This window comes from Scyliorhinus torazame, chromosome 3, assembly GCF_047496885.1.
Source record: "Scyliorhinus torazame isolate Kashiwa2021f chromosome 3, sScyTor2.1, whole genome shotgun sequence".
Lineage (NCBI taxonomy): Eukaryota > Metazoa > Chordata > Chondrichthyes > Carcharhiniformes > Scyliorhinidae > Scyliorhinus > Scyliorhinus torazame.
The window spans coordinates 131,691,164-131,717,880 of NC_092709.1; the positions used below are offsets into that span (position 1 = coordinate 131,691,164).

A 26,717-nucleotide genomic window follows, 5' to 3' on the forward strand; every position below is an offset into this window, starting at 1 on the left:
CCTGCCCTTTATGAACCCATGCTGCGTCTGCCCAATGGGACAATTTACATCCAGATGCCTCGCTATTTCTTCCTTGATGATAGATTCCAGCATCTTCCCTTCTACCGAAGTTAAGCTCACTGGCCTATAATTACCCGCTTTCTGCCTACCTCCTTTTTTAAACAGTGGTGTCACGTTTGCTAATTTCCAATCCGCCGGGACCACCCGAGTCTAGTGAATTTTGGTAAATTATCACTAGTGCATTTGCAATTTCCCTAGCCATCTCTTTTAGCATTCTGGGATGCATTCCATCAGGTCCAGGAGACTTGTCTACCTTTAGCCCCATTAGCTTGCCCATCACTACCTCCTTGGTGATAACAATCCTCTCAAGGTCCTCACCTGTCATAGCCTCATTTCCATCAGTCACTGGCATGTTATTTGTGTCTTCCACTGTGAAGACCGACCCAAAAAACCTGTTCAGTTCCTCAGCTATTTCCTCATCTCCCACTATTAAATCTCCCTTCTCATCCTCTAAAGGACCAATATTTACCTTAGCCACTCTTTTTTGTTTTATGTATTTGTAAAAACTTTTACTATCTGATTTTATATTCTGAGCAAGTTTACTCTCATAATCTATATTACTCTCCTTTATAGCTTTTTTAGTAGCTTTCTGTTGCCCCTTAAAGATTTCCCAGTTCTCTAGTCTCCCTTTGTATGTTTTTTCCTTCAATTTGATACTCTCCCTTATTTCCTTAGATATCCACGGTCGATTTTCCCTCATTTTACCGTCCTTCCTTTTTGTTGGTATAAACCTTTGCTGAGCACTGTGAAAAATCACTTTGAAGGTTCTCCACTGTTCCTCAACTGTTTCACTATGAAGTCTTTGCTCCCAGTCTACCTTAGCTAGTTCTTCTCTCATCCCATTGTAATCGCCTTTGTTTAAGCACAAAACACTAGTGCTTGATTTTACCTTCTCACCCTCCATCTGTATTTTAAATTCCACCATATTGTGATCGCTCCTTCCGAGAGGATCCCTAACTATGAGATCCTGAATCAATCCTGTCTCATTACACAGGACCAGATCTAGGACCGCCTGTTCCCTCGTAGGTTCCGTTACATACTGTTCTAGGAAGCTATCGCGGATACATTCTATAAACTCCTCCTCAAGGCTGCCTTGACCGACCTGGTTAAACCAATCAACATGTAGATTAAAATCCCCCATGATAACTGCTGTACTATTTCTACATGCATCTGTTATTTCTTTGTTTATTGCCTGCCCCACCATAATGTTACTATTTGGTGGCCGATAGATTACTGCTATCAGTGACTTTTTCGCCTTACTATTCCTGATTTCCACCCAAATGGATTCAACCTTATCCTCCATAGCACCGATGTCATCCCTTACTGTTGCCCGGATGTCATCCTTAAATAACAGAGCTACACCACCTCCCTTACCATCCACTCTGTCCTTCCGAAAAGTTTGATACCCTCGGATATTTAACTCCCAGTCGTGACCATCCTTTAACCATGTTTCAGTAATGGCCACTAAATCATAGTCATTCACGATGATTTGCGCCATCAACTCATTTACCTTATTCCGAATACTACGAGCATTCAGGTAAAGTACACTTATGTTGGCTTTTTTACCTCTGTTCTGAATCTTAACACCTCGATCAGTAACCTCTCCTAAGTTATATTTCCTCTTAACCTTTCTCCTAATTCTCCTTGTCGTTGAACCCATATCTTCATGTAACAACCTGCCGCGTCGCTTACCATTAATGTTTTCACTTCCTGTTTATTTCTTTTAGTATTCCTGGTCCTATTCACTGAGCTCCCCTCAGTCACTGTACTTTGTACTGTCGCCCTTTTTGATTTTTGACTTTGGCTTCTCTGCCTTACACTTTCCCCCTTACTGCCTTTTATTTCTGTCCCTGTTTTACTACCTTCCAACTTCCTGCATCGGTTCCCATCCCCCTGCCACATTAGTTTAAACTCTCCCCAACAGCTCTAGCAAACACCCCCCCTAGGACATCGGTTCCAGTCCTGCCCAGGTGCAGACCGTCTTGATGTATGATAATATATGGCAGATATTGGCATCTAATACCTAGTAATACAGTGTCGAGCTACACCGTATCTTATCCTAATTCAAAGCAGAAGTGAAGCACTTAGACTCTTCATGTAGAACTTTGAGTAGTGGCCATTATAATGTTCACTGTTTGCATATTGTTCCTTGAATGCTGGTCTGTTTATAATAGTACGAAGTCTTACAACACCAGGTTAAGTCCAACAGGTTTGTTTCGATGTCACTAGCTTTCGGAGCGCTGCTCCTTCCTCAGGTGAATGAAGAGGTATGTTCCAGAAACAAATATATAGACAAATTCAAAGCTGCCAGACAGTGCTTGGAATGCGAGCATTAGCAGGTGATTAAATCTTTACAGATCCAGAGATGGGGTAACCTCAGGTTAAAGAGGTGTTTATAATAGTTTGACACCAGACTTGAAATAGGATTCCTGTTCACCTGTATCCTCCTTCTTCTGTTCCTTGTTGAGGGGAGTAGTACTCATAGCAATTAACAATTAGCTAATTCACAAAACAAAGATAGCAGCTACAGCAGGTCGTTTCCCAAGGTAATCCCCATGCCTTCAGCCTCTTTCATATGTTTGTATAATCTTAACACAATGGGCAAGTGAGGGATCTTTTCACGTCGCCGATGTCGACACAAAATTGTGGTCCCGAGCCCACACTTGCCTGCCTCCATGCATGCCTAAAGACATAGGGTGGTCTCCACATTATGCTGGCCCAATCAGAGGGCCAACAGATCAGGGGCCTCGGTAGCTCTGCTGGCAGAGGTCAGGAAACACCTAAGGTGTGGATTGACATTAAAAGATTACAAGGTGTGGAGCAGCACCCTTCCAGGTGTATTATTTGAGCCACGGGTGTAGCCTTTTCTGTCCTTGAGTCCCTCTTTGTGGCATGGAGCCTCTGTCTCTGTGGTGCCCTGGCCTGCTGTGAGGAGGCAGCGTCAAGTGAACCAGCGACCTCCACACGAGATTGTGGCAGCACAGGGTTTGGACTGGGGAAATGGAGGGTAGGAAGACACCACTGGTGGCACAGTAGCCCCTAAATGGGGCCTTAGTAAACATCCTGATTGGATTCTTACTTCTATGGAATGGGCTGTTGACTCTACTCCCAACCCATCCCACTATTTTCCTGGCCCCACCCCTTCCCTGACTCCAACCTGCAACCTTGGGTCCTGGAAAACTCAGCCCGGTATCTCCACTCCTTTTCTTTTACTCCATGATTTCTCGTGTTCACTTGGGAGGCGGACGGCACAGAACCTGGCCTCTATCTACAGTGGCCCGATGAAATAAAGTTAATGAGGCAGGAGCAGATATTCCTCGAATTGTGTATAATTTCCCCTTATGGCCATTTCCTGCTCTCTCAATGCATGATCAATCAAAGACGATGGCACTTCGCTCTACTCCAGCCTGCAGACTTTAAGATGAATGGATTTGTGTATGATCCTGGTGCACACTCATTCCTCCAAAGATGTTGAAGAGGGACTAGCAGCCCTGTCTGGATTTCCCACTCTTCCCACCAGTGCTCGGTCCTCCCACGGGACAATCTCCAATAGGGGGGTGCTCGTCAATGTTCTGGGATGTGAAATCCAATCCATTTGTTTTTTAACACGTTTTGCTTAAAGGCATTTTGCACATATACATAGAAATGTCAGAAAACCCCCCAGCAGATATAAAAACACAAGTCAACATCTGCAAGCCTGCAACTCATCCCGCCGCCTTATTTTTCCCCCTTATCTCCCCTATTCCCGAAACAAAGAAAAAAACATGAAACCCATAACACCTCTCCCTCTACTGACGCCTTAATTCACTTTAAAGAAGTCAATAAACGTCTTCCACCTTCAGGTGAATCCCTCCTCCATTCCTCGTATGGCGAACTTAAGCTTTTCCAAGTGTAGGAATTGTGCCAAGTCACTCATCCAACAAAATCTGTCCTAGGGCTAGCAGGGAGGCAAAGACCAAAACATCACCTGGACTTCCGGCTCTTCCAAAACTCCAAATATCGGCACCTCCCGACTCCTGGCCACCCCTACCCCCAAACTCTCAGTCATATCCTCCATCCCTGCAAAGAGCCGGCTCATCCTCCAACCATCATGTGGGCCCTATGCACCACCTTAAATTGGATGAAGCTTACCCTTGTACACGGCGAGGATGCGTTTACCCTCCGCAGGGCTTCCTTCCACAGCCCGGCCCTCAACATCCCCCCCCCCCCCCCCCCCCCCCCCCCCCCCCCCCCCCCCCAGCCCCAACTCCTCCTCCCACTTGCGCCTAACCTCCACCGGAGCGCCCTCCCTGTTCACCAGTTCTTCAGAAATATCGGACACTATGACGGTACCTCTTTCCTTACAAAGTCCCTCACTTGCAGGTACCTGAACTTATTCCCCTTAGGCAACCGATACGTTTCCTCACGCCCTTCCAGGCCCGCAAACAAATTTCCCTCCAAACATATCCCCTAAAAAAACAAGTCCCTGAAGCATTCTATTCCCACCTGCCGCCACCCCCAGAACTTTGCATCCAGTCCCACCGGCACAAACCTATGATTATCGCATATTGGCGGCTGCAGAGGCATGCCTTCCAATCCGAAATGTTGCCTGCACTGGTTCAAACTTGGAACGCTGAGACCACCACCGGACTCACGGAATTCCAGACCAGCGAGAACGGGAGGGGTGCCACCGACCGTGCCCTCAAACTAGTCCTCCTACACGACGCTGCCGCCATCCGCCCCCAAATCGATCATTCCTCCACTGCCCATTTCCTGACCATTGCGATATTCGCAGCCCAGTAGTAATTCAGCAGACTCGGCAGTGCCAATGTGGCTTTTTCGGCTCACACAAACCTCAAACTGATCCCATTTACCTTCCTAATAAAGGATTTGGGAACAAAGGCAGGAAGGTTCTGGCACACACAAGAACTTGGGCAGCACCGTCATTTTAACCGTCTGCAAGCGCCCTGCCACTGACAAAGGCAGCACATCTCACCTCTTAGAGTCCAATTTCATACCCTTCACCAGTCACGCCAAATTCAATTTATGCAGCTGGGCTCAGCTCCGCACCACCTGTATCCCGCGATACAAGCTCACATCCACCACCCGGAACTTCAACTCCCCTAACCTCCTCTCCTGCCTCCTGGTATTAATTGGGAACACCTTGCTTTTCCCCATGTTCAATTTATACCCTTGGAAACAGCCAAATTACCTCAGGATCTCCATAATCCTAGTGAAACTCCCCACCAGATCCGAGAAGTATAACAGAAGATCATCTGCATACAACAAAACCCTGTGCTCGACCCCTCCCCACTCAATCCCTCTCCAAACCCTTGATGCCCTGAGTACCATTGCTCACGGTTCTATCGTCAGAGCAAAAAGCAGCTCGAAGATGGGGCACCCCTGCCTCGTCCCCCGGTTCAAACCAAAATATTCCAAACTCATCCTGTTCGTCCACCTGTACAGCAGCCAAACCCAATCCACGATGCCCTGCCCAAACCCGAACCGGCCCAGCACTTCCAACAAATACGCCCATTTGACCCTATCAAAAGCCTTCTCTGCGTCCATTGCCACCACCACTTCTCCCTCCTGCCCCTTCAAGGGCATCATAATAACACGGAGCAACCTGTACACATTTGTCGATAGCTACCGCCCCTTCACAAACCCAGACTAATCCTCTCCTATCACACCTGTCACAGAGTCCCCTATCCTCAATGCTACACCTTCACTAACAACTTTGCAGCCACATTTAACAGTGAAATCCGGTGGTACGACCCACACTTTTCCGAGTCCTTATCCTTCTTTAAAATCAACAAACTGGATGTCTGCAACAACGTGGGGGTGCTCCCTCCCTTACCCTCGACCCATTATACACCCCCACATGCAGGGGCCCCAGATCCGCACCAAACTTCTTGATAGAACTTGGCTGGAAACCCATCCGGCACTGGGGCCTTCCTCGCCTGCATCAAACCTACGCAGTCCTTCACCTCCCTCAGCCAAATTGGGGCCTCTAATCCCTGCACCTTCTTCTCGCCCACCCTCGGGAACTCCAGCTCATCCAAGAACTGCCTCATACCCCCCTCCCCAGGCAGAGCCTCCTGCCTCTGCTCCACGCATTCAATAGCCTTCTGTAAAAGGCCTCAGGCACCCTATTCACCACCTCCTGGTCCAACACCACCGTGCCTCTCTCATCCCTCATCGTTGCGATCTCCCTCGTTGCTGCTTGCTTCTTCAGTTGGTGCGCCGACATCCTGCTCGCTTTCTCCCCACACTCACACACTGCCCCCTGGCCCTCCACAATTGCCCATCCGCCATTCCTGTGGACACCAACCCAAACTCCATCTGTAGCCTCTCTCTGTTTTAATAGCACCTCCTCTGGCGCAATGAGTATCTCTGGTCCAGCCTCACAGTCTCATCCACTAGCCTCGTTCTCTCCCCTCGTTCCACCCTCTCCCTGTGCTCCCAAATCGAGATGAATGTCCAACCTGAGTGGAACACCTGCCCCACCCATCCCTTCCTCAGCCTCATCTTCATGTGAGTCTCCTGAAGAAACACGACGCCTGCCTTCAAACTCCTCAAGTGTGCGCAAACGTGCAACTGTTAACCAGCCCATTCAACCCCCACATGTTCCATGTAATCAACCAGGTCGGGGGGCTACCCAACCCCCCTCCCTGCAGACCACCGCCGTGTGTATGCGCGGACCCTGATCGGAAGTGTGTGGGCCCGTCTCTGCTGCCAGAGCTGCGAGAAGCACTCTGGGGCCATGCCAGCCCCCTGCAGGTAGGAGAATCACTGTCATTTTTTATTTGGAAAGTCTGGCGTGAAAGGGACATAGCCCCATTTTTGGAGAATCCAGCCCATGGTCTCCCCAAACTTCACCCCCTTCTTGTAACAGGCAGCCTTGATTCGATTGTAACCAGTCTGCGCTTGGCCAGCTCCGCTCCCAGGTCCTGATAAATACGCCACTCGTTCTCCTCCCAGGTGCACATCTTAGGGGCTGGTTTAGCACACTGGGCTAAATCGCTGGCTTTTAAAGCAGACCAAGGCTGGCCAGCAGCACGGTTCAATTCCCGTACCAGCCTCCCCGAACAGACACCGGAATGTGGCGACTAGGGGCTTTCCACAGTAACTTCATTTGAAGCCGACTTGTGACAATAAGCGATTTTCATTTCATTTCTTTGTCTGTCTCGCCCACCTCATAATCTTGACTTTGTCAAGAAAACAATGCAGCCTCACCACCATCGCCCTCGGCAGTTCTCCCGCTTGTATCCTTCTCCTCAGTGCCCTGTGCACTCGATCCACCTCCCCCATCAACTTCTCCAACATGTTTGCCACGTACTTGGCAGCCTGCGCTCCTTCAATACCCTCCGGCATCCCCACGATCCAGAGATTTTGCCTCCTGGAGCGGTCTGCAAGATCCTACAACTTCTTCCTCAGCCCTTTTTGGCTGCTTGTCATCATCCCCATCTCTGCCTCCAGCGAGGTCAATCGATCTTCACGCTCCCCCATCGACTCCTTCATCTTCTGGATTGCCAGGCCCTGCCTGAGCCTCCTGCCTCTGCTCCACGCATTCAGTAGCCGCAATAAGCGGCTGCACCACATTAGCCAGGCCCTCTGAGGCCTCCATCCTTCCCTGCTTGAACTTGTTGTTGAGAAAGATCACCAGTTGCTCCATAATCCACTGGGCGGGAAGTGATGCCCCACCACTCTCCACCACCTTTTCCTGTATCGCACCTCTACTAATCGCTTGGTCAAGCTGCTGCCTCGTGTTTGTTACACTCCTCGTCTGGTAAGCCATAAACAGTCCCACCAGAGGAGTATTACATTCCCTCCATACCTTTGCACATTTTGCCATCAAACACCCCTCAGGTCGGGTGGAGAAGGACCAAAAAATTCCACCTTGAGCAGGAGCCACCAAACGTGCGATCACTCACTCCATGGCCGCCACTGGAAGCCCAAAATCCAAACCATTTGTACTGGGAATGCTTGGGGTGGATAGGTGAGTGTGAAAAATCTGACCTCAACTCGCAGAAACAAGTTTAAGGAATGGAAGAAAATGTCCATGATTGCTAACATTTTTAATCCCTGTTCCAGAACAACCTTTTGTTGTTCAACTCTTTTTTTTTTCTTTGAGCGGGCGGGAGAGAGCGGGGGAGAGAGGGAGTGTGTCAACTCTTAGGAGTATAGAATAAATACAGTTCCTGACCATGTTGAAATTTAATTCCTGTCTGACCTGTAGACCGCATTAAACATTGCCACCCTGTGGAAGCTTTGTGGTTGCAATGTGAAATTTTGTTTTAAACTCTTGTTGATAAGGAGTTCAGTGTTTCACAGTTGTCTTATTAATATTCATTTCATGCCATATAATTACTTTGGCTTGAAACATTCGGCACTTTAAAAGGAACTGGTCAATTTGTAGAAACAGCGGCTAACATCAATCGCTCTTTGTCATACTCAGACTATTTGAAGGACGTTGGTGTTCTTTTGTAATGTTGGTAAAGATGCATAAAATGTGGATAGGTTCAGGAGAATTGTGCCTTGCTGTCTCTGAGCTACAAAAGGATATTGAAGCACGGGAGAAAGTGCAGAAAAGATTGACAAGCATGTTACCAGAATTGAGAGGATGCAACCACAGTATCAGTAAAGGTTCCACTACATTATTAACTGTGTACATGATATTCTAAAGATAACATTTAAAGCATGTTCTGTAAAATTAAATTTGAACATCAATTATTTCATACTGAAGGCAGACTTGAAATAAATTTGAACTCATTGATACTGTTGTGGCTATGTGCAACTTCAAACACAGACTTTAAAAGTGAGCATTGTAAAGAACATAAACTGGAGGCCATCGTTGTGGACGGGAAGGAAAAATTTGGAACGTCGTTAAAGCTCGCCAAATTTTCACGCCCGGCCAGCAACAGTGCCCACTATTGTTGGAGCTGGACTCTCAAATATTATAATCTATACATTTTACCTGTATGAAATTGGAGAAGGAGGGAGCACTTTATGGTCACGGAAAAGTACTTTGGGAATGCTATTAAGGCCATAAATGTTCATCTGTAGATTGTGTAAATAAAAAATTGCTTGGTAGTACAGATTTTGAGTATTGCTGAAAAAAGAGACGTCAAAGTTATTTGTTTTACACTGGCAGACACATCAATGCCAAATTTCAAAGGAAGCAACAATTTATACCGCATGGTAATGTAATTCATTGGCAAATTGGCTATGATTCTTCAAGGAATTTAATGACGTTTAATTCAAATGTCTGGACATATTCCTTTTGCCTGCAGAATACAGATCTCTGCATATGAAGCTTAAGTAGTTTCAAGCAAACATAATTATGAGCGTGGTGTCAGGGGGGGTGGGTTGGGAATTTGAGCCGCGGCAGCCTGCACTGATGCCAGGAGAGAAGTGGTAGCTTCCCCTTGCAGCTCGGTGGAGGTTGTTGGTCTATTCCCGGCATTGTACCATGGTCCTCCTCCTCATGCTGCCAGCACTGACAGCTGCTGCCACTGCCTCCCAGGCCATATTGGTAACCCTGCTGCTGGTCCTCCAACCCCCTCAGGGAAACATGGTGTCGCGCATCACCGGCGTCGAGACACCTGGCCAGGTCAGCATTCCCAATGCGAGGAGCAGGTCTGCCTACTGCCATGCATGTATGTTGACTGGGTGTGACTGGTGAAGGAGCTTTTGAAAGCATCTCCCTCTAGTTAGCGGCAAGACGCTGAGGCGCGAGTCTGGCGAATCAGACAGCGAGACAGTCAATCAAGACGAGAAGCTCATTTCTGGTACTAAGTGCCATTAAATATGGGCTGTGATCTCACCAACACAGCTGTCAAGAAACACCCTGCTGAAAATGACACTTTGAAATGTTTCTACTAAATCGCACCCTAGTGTTTTGCTCATTCTTCAATAGTGTATTACAGAAATAAATACAATGTCATTCAGCAGCGTCCCTGACATCGCATGAAAATATGAGACAATCTTTTACTGAGGAAAGCTGCCTCTTGTTCTTTTCAACCAGTGTAATCCCAACTCTTGCGGATTCTACTGCATCAGAATGAAATTTTCCATTTGCACAAGTAGCTACCAATTTTTTTTTTTGCAAAATATTTTTATTGTAATTTTTAGCAATTTATATACAAAACATACAATAACACTGAATAACAATCAAACAGTAAGAGCCCCCTCCCCCAATTCCTCCTTCCCCTGCAATAGTATAACTTAGTTACAAAGTTCCTCCGCCCACTCATCCTTTTCACCCCCAACAGCTAACAGTGGCCAGCTCTTTAAAGTACATTATAAACAGTCACCGTCTACGGTAAAACCGTTCCACTGACCCTCTCACGGTGAACTTAACCTTCCAGAGGTGCAAAAACTCCAAGTCACCCAGCTACGCCGAGGCGCTTGGCAATGTAGCTGACTCCTGTCCAAAATGATCCGCCTCCTTGCCATCAGTGAGTCAAAGGCCAGGATGTCTGTCCCTGTCCGGAGCTCCAGTGCAACCAAAACCCCCAAAATCACCACTATGGGCAAGGTTCCAACCCAATGTTCAGGATTGCTGACATAGTCTCAAAAAAAACCTCCAGAAGCCCACCAGCCGTGAGCATGACCAGAACATATATGCGTGGTCCATCAGGCCCCCGAATACATCTACCATCCACCCTTTCAAAAACCGACTCATTCTAGCCTTCGTGAGGCGTGCCCGGAACACCATTTTTAACTGGTTGAGATTCAGCCTCGCATAGGACGAGCCGAGTTCACCTCACTGCCTCGCACTAAACCTGCTCCTACAAAATCGGCCCCAGTTCCTCCGCCCATTTTGCCTTCATGCCCTCAACCGAGCACATCTCCTCCCCCACTATCCACTGCTATATACCCAACCTGTTGGCTACCTCCGAGCCCGAGCGGGATACGATCCCCTTGTGCAAGGTAGAAGGCTGCTTCACCGGAAAGGCAGAGAAGTACTTTTTGACCCAGCTACACACCTGAAAATACCTGAACCAAACAGCCTCTGTAAGCCCATATTTTTCCTTCAGTTCCCCAGGATAGCACATCACCTTCTCCAAACCCTTTTCCTTCCATCCTTAAACCTCAAATCCAACCTAGCAGGCTCAAATAGCTGGTTCCCACAGATGGGGGTTAGCCTTGAGGCAGCCCTCAAATTAAAATGTTGACTGAATTGCCTCCAAATTTGGAACTTCACCATGACCACATGGTTAGTCGAGTATTTCTTCAGCAAGACCGGTAATGGAGTCATTACCATGCTCCTAGGCTTGCTCCCCTCACAGACTCTGCTTCCACCTGGACCCAAAGCTCTTCCGAATCCCGGCACCACTCTAGCACCTTTTCAGCATTAGCCACCCAGTAGTCGTATTGAAAGCTTGGGAAGGCCAAGCCCCCCCCTCTGATCCTCGGGTCCTTACCCGCCCAAATAAACCCAGTCATCAGCCAGCCAACCTCTCTGAAGAACGCCTTGGGCAAGAATATCAGACGGCACTGGAATAACAATTAAAGTCTCGGCAAGATATTAATCTTAACCGATTACACTCGGTCCGACGGGATAATGGGAGACTGTTCCACCTTTGCAGGTCCACCTTGAGCCTCTCCACCAGACTTGTATAATTCAACCTCCAGAGTTTCCCCCACAGTCCCTTGCTATCTCCAAATACCAAAAATGACTTCCTGCTCATACCTCCCTAAATCCCCCTCTTTGCCTCGGTACCCTAACCATAAAGTATTCACTCTTTCCCATATTTAGCTTATAGCCACAAAAGGCCCCAAAACGCTGCACGATTCCCATACTGTTACCATTGACACCTCTGGATCCCTCGTGTATAATAACAAATTGTCGGCTTACAGCAAGACCTTGTGCTCCACACCTCCTCTAATTATTCCATTCAATGCTTTGGAGGACCTCGGGGCCATGGCTAGAGGCTCTACTGCTAATGAAAACAACAGAGGGGAGATGGGACATCCATCGGGCCCCCGCTGCCTTCCCCAACTGCATCAAATTCAGCACTTCCTTGATCTCTTTCAAGTCTAGCAGAGCTTCTAGGTCCTCCCATAGCTCCTTTTCCACCTTGGGAACCTCCAATTCCCCCAGGAATTCCACCATATCTCTCCCATCCTGTGGCAATTCTGACCTGTATAAATTTTCATGGAAGTTCTTAAATACCTCATTCACCTTCTCCTGGTCCGAGACTAGACCCCCATCCCGTGCCCTAATCTGGGTAATCTCCCTCTCTGCCTCCTGTTTCCTCAATAGATATGCCAGAAGCTGGCTCGCTTTCTCCCCATATTTGTAAATAGCCCCTTTAGCTCACCTCAGCTGTTCAACAGCTCTATTTGTAGAGATCAGATTGAACTGTGTTTGCAGTATTTCCTCTCTGCTGATAGTTCTGGGGAAGGGCTGTTTGCGTGCTTGCGATCAACCTCTATAATATCATCCAGCAATTTATCCTGCTCCCTTCTTGCCTCCAGCTCTGCATGCGCCTTGAAAGATAATTTCACCCCTAATTACTGCCTTCAGCGCTTCCCAGAGTATCGAGGGCGAGACCTCCTCTTTATCATTATACAAAATATAATCCCCAACAGCCCTGAGATCCTTGCAAGAACCCCAGATCCTCCAGCAGACCCACATCCAACCACCATTCCTTGCGATGCCCCCAGCGTACCTCCAACTCGTGGTCTACCATGGAGCATGGTCAGAAATGACCATCGCAGAGTACTCCAATTTCTTCACCGCTGCCAATAGCACTGGGTTCATGATGAAATAGTAAATCCTGGAAAATACATTATGTACTGCGGAGAAGAGCGAAAACTCTTTCTCCCCCAGATGTCAAAACCACCAAGTGTCTGGCTCCCCCTCCCCCGTTTCCTCCATGAAAGCAATCAATGCCTTTGCCATACCCCATCCAGAACCAGCAATCTCAGCCTAGAATGATCCACCCTTTGGTCTAGCACGCAGTTCTGGTCTCTCTCTCTCTCTTTCTCTTCCCCCCCCCCCCCCCCCTCCAGCCTCGAGTCAGCCATTATCACTGCGATAGGTCATAGCTTTGCCGAAGATTCCCAGGACGCAGGCCCACCTAAGATGGCGACTCATCCCACTTAAATGGTCGAATTGAGAAAAATACATTGTCACTGCCAGGTACCCCCCCAATCCCAGTTCCAGTCAGCAGATAACCTGCTGTCTCCTCTAACTGCTCGCCTTCTGGACCATGAAGCTTAACCTAACTGGAACTACCAATTTTGCTAAATTATGTGCCATGGAATTTCCTCTTGCTGAGGTGCCAGTGGTGAGCGTTGATCAATTTAAGCTTGTCACTGAGTTGAAGAGAAAGATTGGAAGGATTATGCTCAGTGGGGATGAGATGTTTTGGCACAACGAGTGATTGAGGCAGAGATAATATTAAGTGACAAGGAAGATGCATGGTCGTGGGAAGAGAGCAGGGTCGTGGAACAGAATCAAAATGCTTTAGCTAAAGCTTGGTGGGGTGAATGGCCTTCGACATTTTAACCTTCTGTGGTTCCCAATGCACTCATTGGGACTTAGTTTTAGGTAATTCAAGCTCATTTCACATAAAGTCTTGCAACTGACAAGTAGCCAAGATTTTTATTCCCCCAATCAAACTTCGGTCCGAAAAGTACACGGACAATCTGCTAATCCACTCAGTCCAGATTGTTAGATCTGTTATATTTTAACTTTCTTGATTTTCTTTTCAGGATATTGACAAAGGGCCACAGCTCCTGAATAATTTACGAGGATGGGTTCCTGAGGGTGGATTACTACAGATTACCAACAGACTGCTACAGGCAGCAGACAAGGACGCCAGAGACTCTGAGATTGTCTTCAACCTGATACATGCAGAAGAATCCCCTAAATTTGGTAGTTAATGATTGAACTAATGAATACATCACCCAATATCTCTTTAAACCCCTATACTCTTTTCTATTGGATAAAGCAGTCTGATACTTCCGTTCTGTCAAAAGCTGTAAATGATTTGACTGGGTTCCCTCCAGTAGGTTCATGTCAGGGAGGAGTCTGCAGACTGTCTGTTTTCCCACATCTCTGCCTTTTTTCCATAAACTAGTGTTTTTAGTTCAAATATTTATCCACTTCCCTTTCAAAAGGTATAATGGATTCTGCGTCTATCACTGTTTCTGGTTGGATATGCCTTGTCACAACAACCTTCTACATAATAATCTAAAAAACTCCCAACCTTTCCTTTGTTCTTTTGAGGATGAACTTAAATTTCTGCATCAGAATTAATAATAGTAGAAATTGGCCTAGATTCTGGGCCTTGCGACACCAGCAACAGGATTCCCGATGCGGCAAAGAATCGGGTGTCCGGAGGAAACCTGGCCAGGCGCTGGTGGGCGCTTATCCGTTTGCGATGCTCCTGCCCTCTTCTGGCAGTGGGATTGGGGTTCATGCCTGCGCACCAGCAGGAGGATACAAATGGGTCATTAGGTCACTTAGCGGGCCAGGCACCAGAGTCTTCAGACCCACGTGATTCTCTGTCCCTTGGGCCGGGAATCACGTGGGCGAGGATCACGACTGGTATTTACCAATGTGGCCCTGATGTGGTGGACCTTGCCATGGTCCATCCGAAGGCCATTCCCCCCCCCTCCCCCCAACAATGTAAAACCTGCCCGCCCCTCCCCTACCAGAACCTCCCCTCTCCACCACCTCCCAGAGACCCCCTAAATAGGAGACCGCCCCAGAGACCTCTTAAAATGGGTGAACCCCCCCCCTCAGAGACCCCCTAGATTGGGAGATACCCCTCAGAGTCTATATAGGGAGAACCCTGCTCATTGACCCCCTAAAGAGGAGCCCCTCCTCCCACAGAGACCTCCTAACTAAACTCCCCCCCCCCCCCCAAACTAAAGGAACCTGCCACAAAGATACGGATGAAGAATGGCCGGGTCCGTGGCCGCGCCATACAACATGGCGACGGCCACGCGCAAACCTGGCCTGCCAGATAGTGCCCCCGAATCATTCCTCCTAGCCTCTGCCGAAACCCCCCCTGCCGGTGGAATGGCACCCGCCCCCTCCCCCTTCAACGGTGCCCCACACAGTCCGCAGCCACCATGCGAGGTCCCTGAAAACTGTGAGCACACAGGGTCGGAGCATCGGGGGAGGGCCTCAGGTGACATCCTGGGGCCATCCTAATGGCATGTGGCTTACTCAGCAATTACACCGTTTTTGAGTTGGCGGAGCATCTGAAAAACGGCGGCGCCCCCGATAACGACGTAAAACGGATTCACCGGCCAATCGCTGAACGCGATTTTGGCGTCAGCAATTGGAAAATCTCGGCCAGTGTCTCCCAAACGGAGAGTCTCGCACATAGATTTTCTAAATTGACCTCATAATTTGAACAGCCTACGTTGGAACTCTTAAACTGTTTTGTTCCAGTGAAAAAAGCTTTCCTCTCTTTATTGTTCCTTCATATAAAAATACTTTAAAGCTTTATGTCTGATTCCATTTTATTGAAACACTTCATCATCATTCCACTGAACATTGGTCTTTTCCAGCAGACGATTCTCATCTTTGACTTTTCATAATCCTGCACTTTTCACTTATCTATCTCAATAAATGAATGTGTGTCTGTGATGTAATGTAGAGCCCGCCAGATCGCGTTCTGTACAGGCCGGCACAACAATATAGCTAGCTAGTACCAGTCAGAAGAACTTCTCTGAAAACAAAACAGAAGAGTTTGATATCACACCAGCCGCCTTGTTCCTGCTTGTAGCCTATTCTTTGTTTGCATGAAACCTTCCCGCTTCTGCTGTCTCACCCAGTTGCAACAGAGCTCAAGTCAAACATAGGCTGTATCTTCTATCCCAATTTGTGGTCCCCATACCTGTTCTGTGCTCCTCACCTCCATTTGCAAGAAAAATCTGACTTTGGTACAATGGACAACTGCACGCACAAGAGCAGCAGGTGTGGACAAGAATAGTGTTTGAAATGGTACCTCCCCGATCATGTGAGAGATCCAGCCTTGGACTTGTACCTTTCTTGATGGGCATCACAGGAAATGAGCCTTCTTTCCCATTTTCAGTCAGGTGCAAGAATAAACTGCATTCACTTAGCAGCCTCCATCCATATAACCTGTTCCTGTGCTTTTGCTGGAGATTAGTCTTCAGTTTCAAATATGGGCACCCTTCAGTTACAGGACGCCTGCCTCTTCAGTATTATTGTTATATATATTCATTGAGCCATTTTGTTCAATTTCTCCACTTCTCACTACGGCACTGTAGGCACGGTAGCACAATGGTTAGCACAGTTGTTTCACAGCTCCAGGGTCCCAGGTTCGATTCCCGGCTTGGGTCACTGTCTGTGCGGAGTTTGCACTTTCTCCCCGTGTCTGTGTGGGTTCCTCTGGGTGCTCCGGTTTCCTCCCACAATCCAAAGATGTGCAGGTTAGGTGGACTGGCCATGCAATTTAGCCTTGGTGTCCAAAAGGGTTAGGTGAGGTTACTGTGTTACGGGGATAGGGTGGAGGTGTGGGCTTGGGTAGGGTGCTCTTTCCAAGGGCTGGTGCAGACTCGATGGGCCGAGTGGCCTCCTTCTGCACTGTAAATTCTATGATCTATGACCACTTATTTTTTAATGACTTGCTGCAGTCCTTTGAGAATTGCTGCCAACCTTGATTTGCCCCAGTCCCCAGGCAAATATGCTTTAAGGATAGGGGTCATAGTTTTCCACTTTCTGCCCACCCTGATCCTGGCCGATTTTCTGTGGTTAGGGCCATATAAATATTTGTTATTCTTAACGCCTCCCAGTAGGATTGCTGCCTCTTTTGAGGAGCCTACCTAGCAGATGAGGGTGGAAAAAAGGCTACCACAGGTCTTGGGGAATGGCACAATGTAGTTTGGCCAGCAACATCTGTGGTTCATCCAAAACATTTGCAATTATTTTTAATTATTAAAAAGCTCTCCTTTGATTGATTGCATTGGTGGCTGCCATTCTCATAAAGACTCATCCAGTGCCACCACAGACAGTCCTAATATCAAGTGGAAAATTAGAAGAAAACTGTCTAAATGCATTTAGACCAATTAACAGCCCCTGCCAGATGCCATTGCACCAGGGAACCAATGCAACTACAAAGCAGAATTGTGCACAAGCCCGTTGGCAGTAGTTTCATTGCCCATAGCTCATTTAAATGTGCACAACAGATTCCCATCACAAAGTTTGGCTAGGCTCGTCTTTGTGCAGTAGATATAGGTCACCATTGAGCTCACTCGATCTGATTGTACCGATGCTATATTTCATTTCCTGGGTTGGAGGAGTGGAACAAAATTGACATTTTTATGAAGATTAGAAAATTATTCCAAGCACCGTTCAGTTTTATATTTAATTCCATTTCAGTTTTGTACATACTAACAGCTGAAAATCTATTGCCTGTTTTTTTCCTTCTGGTAGCATGAATTACATGAAGCATGTTTCATGTTAACTTGCTGTGCATTTATTGTGATCCTTCATTTTCAATAGGTGATGTGATCCTTTTGGTCCCAATGCCAGCAGATGGCCCAGCTGATGGGTGGCAAACATTGCCAGATGGGAAAATAGCTACTGATACAAACTCATTTACTCAGCAGGATCTTAACAACGGCATTGTGTGGTACCAACACTCAGGGATAACTTCTACAGAGGACTCATTTAAGTTTCAGGTACTGATATAGGGGGTTTGGTATGAGGAATCTTTTGTTGCTTTTAAGATGCTATATTGCAGTTTGTATCACTGACTTCTGACTTATTTTCTTCACATAGCCAATGCGAACATCAAACTAAACTTGCCAGATAAACTGGGCAGAAGGGAGACCTCGTTTAAAAAGCTAACTGTAGAGGTGCCACAAACCCTGTGCTTTAGCAAGTGATAGTTTAAAATGTTTCTGAACATAATGGAAAGAATCACTCGGAAACCTCCTGTAAAACTATTTAGAATTCAAGTGCAAAATGAAACGGTCTGGAAATGTAGGTTGATCAGCATTTGAACAAGAACTCTGTTCATATTTAAGGTGAATATCTTCTTCAGAATTGACATGGTTAGCCTGTAGAAGTCCCTATTTATTTCATAGAATTTACAGTGCAGAAGGAGGCCATTCGGCCCATCGAGTCTGCACCGGCTCTTGGAAAGAACACCCTACTTAAGCCCATGCCTCCACCCTATCCAACTTCACTTTTTTGGATACAAAGGGCAATTTATCATGGCCAATCCACCTAACCTGCACATTTTTGGACTGTGGGAGGAAACCGGAGCACCCGGAGGAAACCCACGCAGACACGGGGAGAAAGTGCAGACTCTGCACAGACAGTGACCCAGCCGGGAATCAAACCTGGGACCCTGGAGCTGTGAAGCAACTGTGCTCAACACTATGCTGCCATGCTGCCCCAAAATTTGATACAGGAAAAGAGATAAACATATAATAGTGATAATAGAACAATGATCTGCTAAGCTAATTATTCCTCTAACACCGTCCCACCCTCCACCCACATACAGACAAAACAGACACACAGTGAGCGTAGGAAAGGATCAAAATAATGGGAATTAAACTGGGAATGAGAGATGAGTATCTTTGCTGCTAAGGTTGCGGTATTCGTCGGCGATGATCTTTTCAGAATGCCAAGTGTTAAAATCTATCAGTTGGATCGCACGCTCTAGTTAGTGCCCGCAATTAGAACCAGGTGCCTGTAGAATTTCCTGTGCAGAATCACTTTCACTTGATTGACCTGCACAAGATTGACTCTTAGTCTCACTGAGACAATCTTAGAATTCTCTGCTGAGGACAAGTCAAAGAATACCCAACACCCACATTTAAATTTTCTATATTAGTTGTCTGTTAGCCTGACTGTAAAAAATTTTTAAAACACCAATATTTTACGCAATCCATTTTTCCCCCCTCCTCAAAATTCAGTTTATAGACAATTAGCATACAATTTAATGAATATAAACAAGCTTAGTAATATTAAATGGGGACTACCAGTTCTCCACCCGGCCAGTCAACATATAATTCACTTATATCATTAAACCACATATAATGCTTGGGAATTTATATTAAGAAAAATGTCAGTCTTCCCAAATACGCTCTGATTTTTTCTGTCTTTCATTTCAGAAGTACCTGAATGTCAGGTTTAGCAAGAGTTATCTGGTTAAAATCATTTCTTCTCTTTCAGATTCAGTAAACAAATATACACTTTATTGGCAATTAGGAATAAGAAATGTAGAACCCCCCCACCCCCTCCCATTCTCCTCCTTCCTAGCCGAGGTTGCTGCATTCACTCATTGGACACTTCTATATTGGCAAAACAATGGCCTGAATTTTCCTCCTGGATTGGAAGTACACCCGAGATAATTCCAACTCCACAAACTGGACCTGGAAAAAAGTGTTGGGGGGATGGGGTGCAAATGCAAATGGGAGCTGCGGCCACTACCATACAGAAACAGTTTGGTGCTGGGTGTGGAGGCAGACTGGGTGAAAGGCCAGCCTCAGTGCTTCAGCACTTAAAAGCAGCCCCACATCCCCTCCCCTTCCCTCTCCCCATGCCCTATCAATTCCACTCCATGCCACCTCATGCCTTCCACCTCCACCATGACCCCTATGTCAATCTTTGCCCCTCTACCCAAATCCATGGTCCCTTATAGCACCAGTGCGAATTCATGACCACTTGTGCCCCTAACACCCACTCTTTGCCCTGTTACCTATAACACAGCCAGTATCCACCATGGGCAGACCTCAGGACTCATGCTGAAATTAAATATAATACTTAAGATTAGACAAATTTCTTACATGCCTATTGATAAATGTCATATTTAAAACAAAATGCTTACTGATTAAAAACCCATTCACGGTATTTAGATTCCTTTAATCCCTTTTATCCATAGTCATGCCAAAGGGCTTATAGCCACTTGGAGCGGTCAATCAAATTGTGAACTGAAAGGCAGCCAACTGTCATAATTAAAGGTTGTGAAATCAGTCATCAGTTATTAATCTCGTATAGATAACACTCAGGCTTATGTCAATAAACAGAGTGAAATAACAAGCACGGGCATATTTTAACACCATCTTCAGAGGCGTGAGAAGGGTTTTAAATGAATATTTTGTTTCCGTGTTTACAAAGGAAATGGATGATGCAGATATAGTAGTCCAGGAGGAACATTGTGAGATGTTGGATGGGATAAGCATAAAGCGAAAGGAAGTACTTGAAGGATTGGAATCCTTGAAAGTTGATTAGTCGCCAGGGCCAGATGGATTATTTTTGAGGCTACTGAAGGAGGTCAGGGAGGAGGTAGCAGATGCTCTGAGGATGATATTACAATCCTCATGAGATTTATGGGAGGTACCAGCAGACTGGAGAAATGCAAACGTGTCCCATTGTTTAAAATGGCATTTCGAAGGAAATGCCAAACAATTATAGGCCAGTTAGTCTTACATCAGTGGTGGGCAAATTACTAGAATCAATCCTAAAAGATAGGATTAACTTGTCACATAGAAAGGTATGGACTAGTTGTGGATGGTCAGCATGGATTTGTTAAAGGAAAGTCTTGTCTCACAAATTTGATTGAATTCTTTGAGGAAGTGACAAGAAGAGTTGAAGGTAATGCAATGGATGTTGTGTACATGGATTTTAGCAAGGCATTTGACAAAGTCCCACATGGTAGATTGGTCAAGAAAGTGAAAGCCAACAAGGCCATGTGGCAAACTGGATCAAAGGTTGGCTTAGTACCAGGAAACAAACGGTAATGGTCGATGGCTGCCCTTGCAATTGGAAAGTTGTTTCAAGTGGTACTCCTAGGGCTCGGTGTTGGGACCCTTACTGTTTGTGTTATATATTAACGATTTGGATGTTAACATGGAGAGCACGATTGGGAAGGAAATTTGCAGATGGCACAAAGATTGACCGAATGGTGGACAGTGTAGAGGAGAGCTACAATCTTCAGAATAATATCAATGGATTGGTGAAGTGGGTGATAAAGTGGAAAAAGGAATTTAACACAGACACGTGTGAGGTCACACATTTAGGGAGGTCAAACAGGTATAGGGAGTACACTATAAATGGGAATACACTAAGAGGGGTAGATGAAGTGAGAGATCTTGGTGTACAAGTACACATGTTCCTAAAGACAAGGTTGTTAAGAAAGCATATGGAATGCTCCCCTTCATTGTCAGAAGAGGAGAATATGAAAGTAAGGATATAATTTTGGAATTGTTTAAGACACTGGTGAAGCCACAACTGTGCAGTTCTGGTCACCACATTACAGGAAGGATGTAATTGCTCTGGAGAGAGTGCAGAGGAGGTTTACAAGAATGTTGCCAGGGCTAGAATATGTAGGTACAAGAGAGATTAAATAGGTTGGGGTTATTTTCCTTGGAACAAAGAAGGCTGAAGGGTGACTTAATTGAGGTGTACAAAATTATGAGGGGAAGAATTAGAGTGGACAGGATAAAATTGTTTCCCTTGGTGGAGAATTCTAGAACCAGCGGACACAGATTCAAGATAAGAGGCAGAAGGTGTAGAGGGGGCATGAGGAAGAACTTCTTTACACAGACAGTATGGGTGTCCAGAATTCATTGCCCGGGTTAGTGGTGGAGTCAGAGACCCAAAACTCTTTTCAAAAAGTACCTGATCCTGCACCTTACGTGCTCTAAGCTGCAGGGCTATAAACTGGTCGCAGGAACGTGGGATTAGAAAGAGCACCTGGGTGTTCTCAGGCTGACATGGCCAAGATGGGGTGAATGGCCTCCTTCTGTGCTGTAACTTTTCTATGACTCTGTGGCAGTTTTAATTGGCAAAAGATTGACTCCATCCATTGACTCCATCTACACCTCCCGCTGCCTGGGGAAAGCAGGCAGCATAATCAAAGATCCCTCCTACCCGGCTTATTCACTCTTCCAACTTCCTCCATCGGGCAGGAGATACAGAAGTCTGAGAACATGCACAAACAGACTCAAAAACAGCTTATCATAGAATTTTCAGTGCAGAAGGAGGCCATTTGGCCCATCGAGTCTGCACCGGCTCTTGGAAAGAGCACCCTACCCAAGGTCAACACCTCCACCCTATCCCCATAACCCAGTAACTCCACCCGACACTCAGGGCAATTTTGGACACTCAGGGCAATTTATCATGGCCAATCCACCTAACCTGCACATCTTTGGACTGTGGGAGGAGACCGGAGCACCCGGAGGAAACCCACGCACACAAGGGGAGGATGTGCAGACTCCGCACAGACAGTGACCCAAGCCGGAATCGAACCTGGGACCCTGGAGCTGTGAAACAATTGTGCTATCCACAATGCTACCGTGCTGCCCGTTCTGTCCCCACTGTTCCCCACTGTCACCAGACTCCTAAATGAGCCTCTTATGGACTGACCTCATTAACACCCTGTATGCTTCATCCGATGCCGGTGCTTATGTAGTTACATTGTATATCTTGTGTTGCCCTATTATGTATTTTCTTTTATTCCCTTTTCTTCCCATGTACTTAATGATCTGTTGAGCTGCTCGCAGAAAAATACTTTTCACTGTACCTCGGTACACGTGACAATAAACAAACCCAATCCAATCCAATCCAATTTAAATGCCTTGAAACTCCAATCCCTTGACAGTTCAAATAAGCATGACATTTCCAATACGCATTCATGTCTACTTTTAACAATCCCAAAGAGCATCTGACCTCTCCCAAAGGTTATATCCAAAGGTTATATCCAAAAGGTACCTAACCTCTCCAAATGGGTACCCAACAACTCCAAAGAACTCCAGTAAGTTTTGACCTGCTGCCAGGTCTAAAGTGCACACTTTATGATTTGGACATTCCACGAGTGAAAAATTGAACTGTTTGAGGCAGCTGCATATTTTAAACTGAGGCAGCTGTCTCAAACAGTTCAATTTTTCAGTCGTGGAATGTCCAAATCATAAATCACATGGTCCAATTAGAACCTGTCACCATCTCCCCCCATGTGAAAATGGAGGATGCCAGATTTGGGGGTGGGACTTCCATATCCGTGCCGCCAGAGTCGTTTCTGCTAAGATGAAGAGCTTTCCATCTGCGCAAACATTCAGCCGGATGTGTCTATGGTTAAATCATAAGGAAGCTGATACAAATGAGCTACTTTCCTGTGATCCAAACTGAACAAGATGCATTGTTAAAGTATGTTTTATGTGTTACTGCCATCCTGACTGAGAATAGTACAGATGGGGGATTGAATTTAGGATCTTTCTGGTTCTATCACCTGGTGTGGTACATTTACCCACTGTGACACGGATGACGAATCCCATTTTTGACCTTGTTGAAATATTTCATGACTTCGCAAAGGTTCCTTTGTAAATTTGTTCAAGAATTAATTTTTTGAAGTGCACAAAACATACAAATCTGAGGTTGCGTTTTGCACTGTTAATGTTGATACCTAGTGATGAAGAATGATGTGACAATTTGTGAGTAAAAATGGAGAGTGAAATCTTTGGAAGTTATTAAAATGAGAATGACACTGGGTAAACTAATTGAAGAGGGATTTTAAAACAAAGCATCCGTAGTCACCTAATGGAACAATACAGTTGGTTCTGTAGGTTGTAGGTGTTTCCTTAATTGAATAGTTCTTAGCTATACATATTATTAAGTAATATGTAATGCCATTACAGAATCACAGAATTTGTGCAGCACAGAAAGCAGTCTTTCATCCTAACGTGTCTTCCCCAGATAAGCAATTTACCTCGTGCCATTCCTCTGACTTCTCTCTGTAACCCTTCTCATTCTTCCTTTCCAGATATTAATCTAATGCTTTCTTGAATGCGTCAGTTAACCTGCCTCCAACACATTCAGGCAGTGCATCCTAACTATTTGCTGCGTAAAGAGATTTCTCCTCATATCTCAATTGCTTCTTTTGCCAATTGCCTTAAATCTGTACCTTCTCAGTCTCGCTCCTTCCACCAATGGGAACTGTTTCTTCCCATATACTCTATCCAGACCCCTCCTGATTTTGAATACATCAGTGAAATCTCATCTCAATCTTCTCTCCTCCAATGAAAACAGTTCCAACCTGTTCCATCTATCCTTATCCCTGGGACCATTCTCATGTACCTCTTCTGCACTCTTTCTAATGCCTTCACTTATTTGCTATAGTGCGGTGCCCAGAATGGGATGTAGTACTCCAGCTGTGGTCGAACCAGCATTTTATGCAAGCTCAACATAAGCTCCTTGCTCTTGTACTCTATGCCCCTACTAATAGAGCCTAGGATACTGTATGCCTTGTTAACCACCCTCTCAATCTGTCTTGCCATCTTCACTGACTTCTGTATATTTACACTCAGGTCACTCTACTCCTGCATCCCAGTTAAAATCATACCCTTTTGTTTTATATTGTCTCTCTGCATTCTTCCTACTAAAATGAATCAATTCACACTTTCTGCATTATGTTTCATCAGCCACTCATTCCTCCATTCCCCCAACCTGTCCATGATCTTTTGAAGTGTTGCAGTATTCTTCTCATTATTTGCAATGTTTCCAAAGTTTGGATCATTTGCATATTTTGAAATTATGTACATCGCGGTCCCGTCATTAAGGTATACCAGGACGAATAAGGGCACCAACACCAAACCCTGAAGAACTCCACTACATACCTTTCTCCATATGAGAAACATCTGTTCACCACAACTATCTGATTCCGCTCACTCAGCCCAATTTCATGTCCATGTTGCTACTGTCCCTTCCATGTGTTGTAACTTTGCTCACTAGTCTGTTTCGCGACACTGTAGCAAATGCCTTTTGGAAGTCCATGTACACCGCATCAATGACATTACACTCTGTTTCCTCCTCAAAATACTCCAGTAAATTAGTTAGAAAACTAATGCTGGCTTTCCTTTGTAAACCTGCACTTGCCCAAGTGACTATTAATTTAGTCCTAAATTATTGGAAAGGTTTATAAGAGATAGGATGTATAATCATCTGGAAAGGAATAATTTGATTATAGATAGTCAACACGGTTTTGTGAAGGTTAGGTCATGCCTCACACCCTTATTGAGTTCTTTGAGAAGGTGAGCAAACAGGTGGATGAGGGTAAAGCAGTTGATGTGGTGTATATGGATTTCAGTAAAGCGTTTGATAAGGTTCCCCACAGTAGGCTACTGCAGAAAATACAGAGGCATGGGATTCAGGGTGATTTAGCAGTTTGGATCGGAAATTGGCTAGCTGGAAGAAGACAAAGGGTGGTGGTTGATGGGAAATGTTCAGACTGGAGTCCAGTTACTAGCGGTGTACCACAAGGATCTCGTTTGGGGCCACTGCTGTTTGTCATTTTTATAAATGACCTGGAGGAGGGCGTAGAAGGATGGCTGAGTAAATTTGCAGATGACACTAAAGTCAGTGGAGTTGTGGACAGTGCGGAAGAATGTTACAAATTACAGAGAGACATAGATAAGCTACAGCGCTGGGCTGAGAGGTGGCAAATGGAGTTTAATGCAGAAAAGTGTGAGGTGATTCATTTTGGAAGGAATAACAGGAAGACAGAGTACTGGGCGAATGGTAAGATTCTCGGCAGTGTGGACGAGCAGAGAGATCTCGGTGTCCATGTACATAGATACCTGAAAGTTGCCACCCAGGTTGAGAGGGTTGTTAAGAAGGCGTACAGTGTGTTAGCTTTTATTGGTAGAGGGATTGAGTTTCGGAGCCATGAGGTCATGTTGCAGTTGTACAAAACCCTGGTGTGGCCGCATTTGGAGTATTGCGTGCAATTCTGGTCGCCGCATTATAGGAAGGATGTGGAAGCATTGGAAAGGGTCCAGAGGAGATTTACCAGAATGTTGCCTGGTATGGGGGGAAGATCTTATGAGGAAAGGCTGAGGGACTTGAGGCTGTTTTCGTTAGAGAGAAGGTTAAGAGGTGACTTAATTGAGTCATACAAGATGATCAGAGGATTGGATAGGGTGGACAGTGAGAGCCTTTTTCCTCGGATGGTGATGTTCCGCACGAGGGGACATAGCTTTAAATTGAAGGGAGATAGATATAAGACAGATGTCAGAGGTAGGTTCTTTACTCAGAGAGTAGTAAGGGCGTGGAATGCCCTGCCTGCAACAGTAGTGGACACGCCAACACTAAGGGCATTCAAATGGTCATTGGATAGACATATGGACGATAAGGGAATAGTGCAGATGGGCTTTAGAGTAGTTTCACAGGTTGACGCAACATCGAGGGCCGAAGGGCCTGTACTACGCTGTAATGTTCTATGTTCTATATTGTTTGTAGCAGCTTCCCCATCTCTGAAATTAAAATGAGTGTCCTGTAGTTGCTGGGATTATCTTTACATCCTTTTTTAAACGAGGGTGTATCATTTGCAATTCTCCAGTCCTCTGGCACCAACCCTGGATATTAAGAAGATTGTAAAATCCCTGGGCTGGATTCTCTGTTTTTGGGACTATGTCCCCATGCGGTCATAAAAACTGTCGACTTTCACCCCTGAAATACTGGCGTGAAAGGGCCACATATTCCTAGCCCTGCAGGGGGCTAGCAGTGAACCAGCGTGACACTAGCAGCTTTTGCTGCAGATACGGGACCCGGCACTTACGGATCAGAGGCCGTGCATGCGCACGGCGGCGGCATCCAGTAGCCGTGCCGTGCTTCCTGGCGGACTCAGACCGCGGTGCTGGACCCTAAACATAGTGTCCCCGATCGGCCGCATGAC

General features: G+C 46.0%; 1 protein-coding gene across 2 annotated transcripts in view; it reads left to right on the forward strand.

The window, feature by feature from the left end:
* Window positions 1-26,717, forward strand: part of fras1 (Fraser extracellular matrix complex subunit 1) — a 714,708-nt gene that overhangs the window by 468,555 nt on the left and 219,436 nt on the right. For both annotated transcript variants that reach the window (XM_072496214.1, XM_072496215.1), the window contains exons 30-31: window positions 13,768-13,930; window positions 17,540-17,718. In XM_072496214.1, the coding sequence (XP_072352315.1) occupies window positions 13,768-13,930; window positions 17,540-17,718 (342 nt within the window). The remainder of the gene's footprint in view (window positions 1-13,767; window positions 13,931-17,539; window positions 17,719-26,717) is intronic.